The sequence below is a fragment of the Rhinolophus hipposideros genome (assembly GCF_964194185.1).
Source record: "Rhinolophus hipposideros genome assembly, chromosome: 22".
In the NCBI taxonomy this organism is placed as follows: Eukaryota; Metazoa; Chordata; class Mammalia; order Chiroptera; family Rhinolophidae; genus Rhinolophus; species Rhinolophus hipposideros.
In genome coordinates this window covers 17,731,312-17,741,935 of record NC_138068.1, presented here as the reverse complement: position 1 = coordinate 17,741,935, position 10,624 = coordinate 17,731,312, and the positions used below count along the sequence as shown (strand labels likewise).

At 47.8% G+C, this 10,624-nt stretch overlaps 1 protein-coding gene across 2 annotated transcripts in view; it reads left to right on the top strand.

Moving 5' to 3' along the window:
- Positions 1-416: 416 nt before the first annotated feature.
- BPI (bactericidal permeability increasing protein) overlaps positions 417-10,624 on the top strand; it is a 30,467-nt gene continuing 20,259 nt past the window's right edge. The window contains exons 1-5 of one of the 2 annotated variants that reach the window (XM_081034103.1): positions 417-635; positions 3,429-3,543; positions 4,819-4,947; positions 6,415-6,576; positions 7,818-7,881. In XM_081034103.1, coding sequence (XP_080890229.1) covers positions 506-635; positions 3,429-3,543; positions 4,819-4,947; positions 6,415-6,576; positions 7,818-7,881 — 600 coding nt within the window. In that variant the 5' untranslated portion in view covers positions 417-505. The remainder of the gene's footprint in view (positions 636-3,428; positions 3,544-4,818; positions 4,948-6,414; positions 6,577-7,817; positions 7,882-10,624) is intronic. The other variant, XR_013992288.1, reaches the window with a different exon arrangement.

Below are 10,624 nucleotides of genomic sequence, written 5' to 3'. Positions count from 1 at the left end.
ATGCTGGATGTGTTAATTAGGTTTGTGTGGCAATCATTTCACAATGTATACATACATCAAATCCCATTGTATATATTAAATATATGTAACTTTATTATAGATGTCAGTTATACCTCAGTAGAGCAGGAAAACTAAGAAAAATATAATGAGCACTACTGCAGACACCATCCAGCTTCAAGAAAGTCCTTAGATAAAGGGTATTGGGTGGGGACTCAGAAATGGGGATGGAGTGCTTTGGGAAGGGAACGATGCCCAGAGTCAGAGAACCCCAACTTACACACACACACACACCTCTCCCAGGCTCTACTTTTGGTTGTCTTCTGGGCCTGTGGCCCCAACCACTGTGGGGAACCACAGGCCCCTGTCCTCCCCCTGTCCCGCCCCCACCCAGGTTCCTTCCTCCTTTCTACATTCTAGTGAGTTGCGTTTCCCCAGCCTGCTCATTTATAGGTCCCTGGTTCCCTGCCAAGGACTCGAGGCTTTGGCAGCTCTGGAGCACGAAGACATGGCGAGGGGCCCTGACAACACGCCGAGCTGGGCAACCCTAGTGGTGCTGGCTGCCCTGGGCACAGCTGTGACAGCGACCACCAACCCCGGCATTGTGGCCAGGATCACCCAGAAGGGTCTGGACTATGGTAATCGGATGCCTTTCTCCCTTTCCTCTCCCACCCCTGAGGGACGTTTATTGAACACCTGCTATGTGCAGCCCTTTAAATCCAGTGTATGGCCTGCTCACAGCTTGTCAAAGTAGGCCTTCTCACCCTGTTACAGAGAAAGAAACTGAGGCAAGGAGCGTTGCCTTAGATCACAGGTCTGGGAAGTGGCAGTGCTGAGATTGAGGTGCCGGACCTGAGGATTCCAAGTCTGATATTGAGGCCTCTGAGGGTCCTCAGTCCCCTCCTTCCCTGTACCCAAACCCCAACTTGAGCTTTCAGGCTTTTTACTTCTTCCAAAGCTGGTTCTCGGCCCTGACATTTGCCTGGAGATCACTATCTCAGTCTTCAGCATGAGCATAACTCAGGCTTTGAGAAGGTTGGGGGTGGGGGGGGGTGCGTGCAGGAAGAGTGTGGGGAGGGCCCTTCTTAATGGTCTCCTCCAGGCAGGGCTTAGAAGCCATATTGTGCACACTACCCATCTGGGTGTCCCAGAGAGGGTCCCCCAGGCCATTCCTCCAGGCCCGGATAGAGGAGAGGGCCAGGAAGCAGCCCTGCTGACCCACTCAGATCTGTGCCAGGCACTGTTCTGGGAGCTTTACACACACCATCTCGTTTCATTGTCGTGTGCCCCCTGGGTCGGACGTATTGTTACTAGCAACATTTGCAGATGAGCAAACTGAAACTTGGAGAAGGTACTGCATAGGCCAGAGCGCAGCCTGGATTTGAGTTGTGATCTTGGTCTGACGGCCCAGGGTGAAACTGCTCAATGCTGCCTCTCAGTGGCAAAAAGGCAGAACAGTGGGGCATAACCAGCCCCAGAGAAATCCCACCGAGAAGGCAGAACCTTACCCGCTGGTGTACCACTAGGGGCGTCAGGACAGGATTCAGAGGAACCTGGTATATCATCCCTGAATTCCTACCCCAACCCAGGCAAGACACCTCTGAATCCCAAGGGGGCAAACAGAAAGCTCCACTTGAGCTAGAAGAAAGGAGTTCAGGCCCTGCTCTGAACACAGTGCCAGGGTTGCCCTGAAGGCTTCATGGGAACAGAGACTTGGGCTCAGACTTTAACTCAGAAGGCTTCAGGGTTGCCCTGAAGGCTTCATGGGAACAGAGACTTGGGCTTGAACTTTAAACCCAGTCTTCAGATTTTGTCATGGCAGACTCGCTTTCCCTTTTTATGCACATCCCATGTGGCAACCACAGTGGCTTTTCTGAAATGCAGCAAATCTGCTCATGCCCCTCTCCTGACTTACCCTATTCAATGGTTCCCTCAGGCCTTCAGATGTCTAGACCCCTAAGCATAGCATTCAAGACCCTTCAAGACCTGGCCTCTGCCGACCCATCGATTCCAGCCATCACACATTTTCTTTCCCCTCCACACACTGACAATGTATGCTTTGTTTACTTTTGAAGCCCCTTGGAAAGGCCTATCCCAGGGCAGGGGTTCTGGGACCAGAAGGCCTGGATTCAAACCTGCCTCCATTACTTGTCAGCTGTGTGGTCACCTTTCTGAATCTCAGCTTCCTTACCCGAGAATTGGGGGTGGTAATGGGCCTACTTTCTAGGTTATTCAAATTCAGTAACTTAATACATGTACGGAGCCCAGAACAGTGCCTGGCACAGAATCAGAACTTGAAAAATGTTTTTATTATTATTATTATTATTATCATTATTATTATTAATTTCCTAACTGGCTCTTGGAAAACACAAAACCTGGGATCCCTCAGTTTACTAATTACTCCTTCTCAGGTAACATTTGCTTTCTCATTGGTTCTTTGGTGCTGTTAGCCATGTAATAACGGATGGTAGAATTCCTGACATTAGGGCATTCACTCATTTATTCATCCAACAAATATTAAGAGCCTTCTAATATTAAGTGCCAGTCACTGTGGTAAGTGTAGGAGATGTTTATTTACATTAGTAAATAAGACAGACATTGCCACTGACCTTGGGGGGAGAGAGACATTAATCAAGACGTCACATGAATAAATGCATAAGTACAAACAGTAATGGGCTCTCCAAAGGAGGTGCCCACAGCATGGTAACGAGGGGGTTTGCTCTCATCTGCTGGGTCAGAGAAAGTTCCCAGAGGAAGTGATGATCAAGCTGATTAGAAGTAGACCTGGTGAAGCAGGAGGGAACGGCTTCCTAGGCAGCAGGAATGGTACATGCAAAAGTCCTGTGGGGAGAGAGTCCAAAAGCTAAAGAGATGGAGTATTTGTGAGGGCATAGCACAGAACTAGGCACAGAGTAGGTGTTCAATAAATACCCACGGGATTCATGATTGGGTGTTGAGGGGGGTGATATTTTAGACCAGGGGTTGGCAAACTACAGCCCACAGGCCAGATCTGGGCCACTACGTGTTTTTGTGTGGCCCATCAACTAAGAATGGCTTTTACATTTTTAAATAATTGAAAAAAGTCAAAAGAAGAATAATATCCTACAGTATGTGAAAATTATATGAAATTCAAATTTCAGTGCTCATGAATAAAGTTTTATTGGAACACAGCCATACCCATTCGTTTACATATTGTCTATGGCTACGTTGGGGCAATAACCGCAGAGCTTAATGACTGTGACAGAGACAGTATGACCCACAGAACTAAAAATATTTACTATCTGGCCCTTTACAGAAAACCTTAGTTTTAGACCTTTTCAATCCCATTGTTCCTGCAATGGACAGGGGCAAAGGCCCAGAATCTGCCCTGACCTGCCAGCCCAGGCTCCCAGGCTCTGCCTCTGACCATTACCCCTAATCTCTGCCCTCAGCCAGCCAGCAGGGAGTGGCCGCGCTGCAGAAAGAGCTGGAGAAGATGGAGATTCCCTCCTTCTCAGGAAGCTTTAAGATCAAGCATTTGGGGAAAGGTTCATATAACTTCTACAGGTGAGGCCTATCAAGCTCAGTCCTCAGTATGCAGGACTTTGTAGTGTTCTGGGGCCACCAAGGTCTTGAATTGCAGAGCCACCAACTGCTAAACTCGGAGAGAATAGGATACCAAAGCCAGTTTTACACCATCCCAGGGAGATACAATCCCCCAAACTGAGCATGGAGGAAGCCACGAAAACTGTCTTTCAGGCATTCACCATGACTCCTGGGGGGATGTCATGAACCCCAAAACTCTATTCCAGGCCCATATATCAATTAGGATTTGGAGGCGGGGGTTCAAGAACAGCAAACCTAATCCAAAACTGCCTAAGCCAGAATTTATCAGCTCATATGACTGAGATGTCCCTGGAGTAGTGTGGCTTTGGATTCAGCCTGAGACAAGATCAAATGTCATTGGACCCTGTTTCTCTCTTGCCACTTCTCAGTATTACTTACCTTTGGGAGGTCTAATTCCCAGCAAGGATGTCCCCTCCAAGAGGCAAGATGGCTGCCAGCATCTCCTCGGCACTGCCAGTGCTGTGGAAAGAGAGCACCTTCTCTTTGCAGCTGAAGCAAAAAACCCTAAGATTCACTCTGATTGGTCCATCTTAGGTTATGTACACACTCCTGAACCAATCACTGTGTCCAGGGGAATAGGATATGCTAATTAGCTTATGCCCAAGCTCCACCCCCTGAAGGTGGAGGTGAAATCAACATTCTTTGGAACAACATGGCATATTTGTGGGGAGAATGTTCCTCCAAAGTTAAATGACAGTTCTATTACCACAAGAAGAAGGTGTGGGTGCTGGGCAAACAACCCATAAATGTCCTACAGAGAATTTTATATACCTGTTCACTCAACAAATATTTTTGAGCACCTACTATGTGTCTGACACAGTAGGCTTTGCTACAATAGCAAAAAAAAAGACAGACACATTCCACCCCTTTATAGAACCTATAGTCAATGTAATAAGATTTGTTATCTTCATTGATAGTCACAGACCCTGCAAGATAGAGATTACTGTACCCGTTTTACAAATGAGGAAACTGAGGTTCAGAATGATTAAGTGACATGCCCAGGATCACACAACAGTAAACTGAAGAGCAGGATTCAAATGCAGATTTGTCTGACTTCAAAGCCTAGCCACTCTGCTCAATGCCCACAGAATTTCCAAGGCTGCTATCATAGCTTCTGGGTTCTCCTGGAATGGATGAGGTGACGAGCTGGGGTGGGGGTGGGGTGAGTCTATTTTAGCCATTGACTGAGGCTAACTGAACACTTCTTCTTTGCAGCATGGTTATCCGTGGAGTCCAGCTTCCCAGTTCCCAGATAAAACTATTACCCAATGAGGGCCTTGAACTCTCCGTGACAAATGCCAATATCAAGATCAGTGGAAAATGGAAGGCACGAAAGAATTTCATGTACGTTTCCAAGCTTGGGGTTTGTTGAGTGTATAGGTGAGCTCTTGGAGGTACTGGAAGGGATGAGAGCCAGGATCTCAGGAATGCACAATTTTTACTTTGCACATCACCACTTGTCCCCACAGGGTTCCTGGGGGAATTTTTCACATAAGAAGATTCAACATAACCCTTGGTTAATAGTTGAACATTTGTTTACATCTCAATGCAGGACACTGGCAAGGCTAAGCTGGTGCCATGTGCCTAGAGTGGAAGACTAACTGGTACCTTTAAGTTATCCTTTATCAGTTAGCTATATCGTTGTATAAAAAACATTCCAAACTCAGTGGCTTAAAGCAAGTCATATATTATCACTTACATATCTGTGTGTCAGTTGGGGTTCCCTGGTCTAGGTTGGGCTCAACCGAGGCAGCTGTGCTTCACCTGTATCTCCTCCTACTCCCTGGACCAGTGGGCTAGCCAGAGCATATTCCTGGTGATGACAGGAATGCAAAAAAAGCAACCAGAAACATGCAGGTCCCCTTAAGGCCTAGACTCAAAACTGGCCCATGGTCACTTCTAGTCATACGCTATTGGCCAAAGCAAGTCATATAGCCATGCCCAAAGTCAAGACCATGGGAATGCACCATTCCCCCAACATAGGCAAGGGCGAGAGTATGGGTGCAGAGAGGAGTGAAAACTTGGGGCAAATCATGCAAACCACAACTCTACATCTAAATATTGGGCTTTCACCACAGTGACTCTGTCCACTAATGACTGGCATGAACTGACCAATCACTTTAGCAACTTCTTTGTGGGGAATCCAAGGAGAAAATGGAGAAGGCACGTTGATGAGAATTAGGCTGTGAATCTGCCTTCCCTTACATGGGCCATTGGGTCTGTCTGGTCCCCACAACAAGAATTGCTTAACTCTTCACTTGGGCTCTTTTACATCTCATTTCACTTATTGGTCACACACACACACACAAAAACGATATTTCATCACATTATAGAAGAGCTGACAAACTACATTCATGTTCACTGTCTTATCCAAAACACATTTCATCCCTGAGGGAGGCGTTATTAACCCCATTTAATGAACAAGGGCATTCATTAAAGTCATTGGCCCCAAGCACCCAGCTTTTTAGTGGCAAAGCTGGTGCCTACTTCGGATCCAGGGTCCGGGTGAGGAAACTGAAGCTCAGAGAGGTTAAGAAACACTCCCAAAGCCACACAGCATGGAAAGAGTCTGAGGCAGTGAGTAAGAGCAGGGTTTTGCCAGGAGGACATGCGTTGAAACTTAAGTTTGGTATCCTGGCTCTTTCACTCAGCTGCTGTGTGACCTTGGGTAAGCTGCCTCCCTCTCTGAACTCTGTCTCCTTACCTGGAGTGGGGATAATAGCAAAACCTACCTTTTAGCACTGGAATGACGTTCGAATGGCAGTGGGGAAGAAAGTGCTTGCTCCAAGTCTTCTTTTTGTCTCCCTTCAGCAAAATCAGTGGTAACTTTGACCTGAAAGTGGACGGCATCTCCATTTCAGCTGGTCTGAAGCTGAGCTGTGACCCCACCTCAGGCCACTCCACCGTCACCTGCTCCAGCTGCAGTAACCATATTGACAGCGTCAGCGTGCACGTCTCACACAGCAGCGTGGGGTATGACCTCCTGGGGCTGTGGATGGGAGGCAGGACATCACGGAGAACTGTCCTAATCTTCTCCATATTCAGAAAACACATCCCAAGCGCCACCTCCATGCCAGGTCTCATTCAGAGGCTGCGGGTGTAGGGGAGGGCACAGGGGTCCCTACATGGAGTGGATACTGTCCCTGTCTCAAAGTCTCACTCATTCATTCAACATGCATTCAGCAAACTTTACTGAGCACTTACTCTGCCCAGGCTCTGCGCTAAACACTGGATGTGCAATAAATTATACACTCCTCACCACAAAGGCATAAGCGTTCACCCACCCATCCAGTCCGTAAGTATCGACTAAGAATCCACTATGTACCAGGCTTGGGCAGCACGCTCGGGAAACAGCAGTGGCCAAAAACAATTTAGCAATAGCTAACAGCATCTGGAGGCTTACGGTGTGCCCAGCACTCTTTCAAGCCTGTGTCGTGTCCCATTCAATCCACACGATGGCTATGAGGTGATGATTGGCCCATTTTCAGGTGAGAAAACCAAGGCATGGAAAGGACAGGAAATCACCTGAGTTTTCATACCTCGTAAGCACTGAGAAGGGATTCAGCCCAGCACTACATGGCCCCAGCTTCTTAGCCACACTGTCCCTGTTCTCTTAAAGTTTCCAGCCCAGTGGGGAAGACAGACATTAATCAAATCATTGCATTAACGAGGGGCTCACGAAGAATTTCAAAAGGAGGTGAGAACTAAGAAAAAGAGGTACAGAGTGCTGCGAACACCTGGTACAGGAGGATCGGACCTAATCTGGGGGCTCACCAGCTCTTCCTGGGTGAAAAGACATTTGAATTGAGATGAAAAGAAGAAGTAGGAGTTGATGAGGCAGCTATTGGGGACAATGGGTGTTTTAAGCAGAGCGAACAGCATGTGCAAAGGCCCTGGAGTGGGAGGAAGCACTGGACACAAGAGGATAGGGCAGAGCAGTGTGGCTGGAGTGCAGAGAAGAGGCGGAGTAGGGAGGAATGAGGCTGAGAAAGGGCAGGGGCCCAGCCGTGCCCTTTGGAAGATATAACCTCATAAGCAGGTAACCGCACACGGTGCAAGGCGTCTAATGGGTTGTGTGCAGTTGGAGCCCAGAGATGAGGGAGCCTAGTCCTGTTTGGAGGAGGGAGGAAGGCTTCCCAGATGAGGCAGCCTCCCCAGTGCAGCCCAGGGACCCCTGGGAAGCCTCATGCTTGTCCCCACATGTCCATTTCCAGGTGGCTGATCCAACTGTTCCACAAAAAAATCGAGAATTCGCTCCGAGACACCATGAACAGCAAGGTAGGAGGGACTCAGGTTGTCCTCACCGGTCAGAGCCTGACGGGCACTGCATGTCCGTACACCTCACGCATCACTGGACGCTTCTGCTCTCACCCCAACCTCTCTGGCATTCCTTACAATCCTTTGAACCACAAATCCAGCTCTAAAATGCAGTCATGTCCATTCTTCGGAGGGGACCAGTGAGAGATTAAGAAAGAGTCACATCCCCACAGCAACCCCCTACCACGTCCGCTTGGGCCACCTCTGCTCTCTCCCCAACATTCCTGCCTACCCTCTCCTCTCATAGCCCTCAGGCCTCCTTCCCCAGCCCCATCACACCCCAAACCCCCTTCAGGGTGCTTCCCACCCAGAAAATGTGCAATTGAGGAAGCTGCTAGTCTGACGTGTGGCTAAACTGTTTCCTGAGGCTGGAACTGGCAACAGCCAGTGCTCCAACCCCGCCTACATCTTAATCTCCTGGCCAACTTCGTTGGTGGAGAACAGGGCCATTCATTGGGCTCGTTTTCTATTAATAGACCATAGCTTCCAGGAATCCTGTGAGCCTGTCTCACAAGCTAAGTGAGCATGAGCTTTCTCTCCAGAGGACAGTGGGGAGCCATTGAAGGTTCTGGTCAAAGGGGGGACCTGGCCAGATCTGTGTTTTAGAACACTTTCTCTGGTTGCTGTGAAATGGCTGGAGGGGCCAAGAGTGGGGGCAGCAGTCTTGGGGAGACTGAGGAGGCTGTGCAGTCTTCCAGATGGGAGACGTGTTTCCCCATCGAAGCCACCGACAATGTGCACAGGGAAACATCAACCAAATGAGATCATTTATCGGCAGGCACTCTGTCAAAAGCTTTTTATTTTATTTTAATTTTTTTTAAATCAATGCATGGTTGTCAAAATGCATAACACAGTGGATTATAGAATGACTTTCAGAGTCAGAATCTCTGGATTTTATTTCTGGCTCTAGGGCTTAACTAGCTGTGTAACCTTGAGCAAATTACTTGAACTTTCTGAACCTCGTTTTCACCATCTGTGAAATAGGGACATTGATATCTTCTTCACGAAGCTATTGTATGGATTACTGAGATTATGGAGGCGGTATGCTCACCCACCAGCCCAGCAGACCCATGGTTCAACTGTCTGTGTAATTAAGTAATAGTATGAGGGGAGTCCTAGGATATATTTATTATTTGTAACTATTAAAACAGATTACCGTATTTCCCTGAAAATAAGACCTAGTCAGATAATCAGCTGTAATGCGTCTTTTGGAGCAAAAATTACTATAAGACCCAGTCTTATTTTACTGTAATATAAGACCGGGTCATTATAATATAATATAATATAATATAATATAATATAATATAATATAATATAATATAATATACCCGGTCTTATTTTATTATAATATAAGACTGGCTCTAATAGGATAAAATAATAGAATAGAATAGAATAGAATAGAATAGGATAGAATAGAATAGAATAGAATACCAGGTCTTATATTAATTTTTGCTCCAAAAGATGCATTACAGCTGATTGTCCGGCTAGGTCTTATTTTCAGGGAAACATGGTATTTCTTGGTAGCACCTTAAGGGTGGTCTCTCGGTAGCACTCAAGTGAAAAAGTAATAATGCTGTTGCTGGTGAAAATGATGATGGTGAAGATGATGGTGGTGACAGTGAGAAGGAGGAGGTAGAGAATGGCCTATATAGGTCAAGTGCTTACAGTGGGCGTGGCACTATGCTAAGAACTCTTTACAAGGATTCTAGCATTTAATCCACACAAAATCCTTACAAAAAGGGTATCATGATTATCCCCATTCTACAGATAAACAAACTGAGACACAGAGAGAGGAAGTGATAGTGCTGGGATGCAAGCTCAGGCCACCCCACTTTCAGAGGCTCTTAGTCACAGCAAGACGTTGTTTAGAAACGAGTATTGGCCTGAATGAACGAATGAATGGACAGGTAGACGGGTGAAAGAATGAATGAGGTGACAGGGCATCCATGATGCTAGGAAGGGAGGTGTGAACTGGGGAGTGGACTCCCAAGGAATCCAGAGTGAAGGGTGGGTATCTGAGAGAAGAAAGAGTCTGCCTGAGTCTGTGTCTGGTGTGCATGTCGGGGGTCGGGTAGGATGGAGCATGGGAAGTGGGGGCCAGCAGCAGAAAGCCAGACTCCAGGCTGTGATGTGATTCGCAGTGATTTGGAGCCATCTGGTGGCTCATGGGTAAGCAGTATTGGAGGCCAGTGGCAGGGGGACGGCAGCTCAGGAGTCCAGCTGGCTCCAGCTTCCAGATGTGCTGCCCTGGCCCCTGGGCCACTTGGAGAAGAGGTACAGGCTCCTTAGAGAACAGCGTTCTAAGTCCTCTTGGGACATCCAGATTCATATGTGATAAAAACACACTCCAAGAAACTAAATTTTCTCCCTCCTTCATTCCTTCCCTCCCCCTTCCTCTCTTCCTCCCCCAGATACAATAACTTGATTGACAGAAGAGAAAAAGGGAGGAACGTGTGGAGGGTGCCCTCTGGGCAAATGAAAGGGATGCAATCCCGAGGAGGAGTCAGAACCTGAGGGGTTTGTTTGGGATGGGTTGGCCTTGGGGGCCTGTGGCCAGGAGGTAGCGGGGCCCTCAGGCCGCAGCTCTGGGCTGCACACCAAGGCCTGCCTGTTAGCCACATGTTGGGAATATGGCGGAGGCGACTTTGCTTGGGTCTACCCCACCCCCAGGCAGGTGCTGAGACAAAGATTCAAGTGCAGGTAG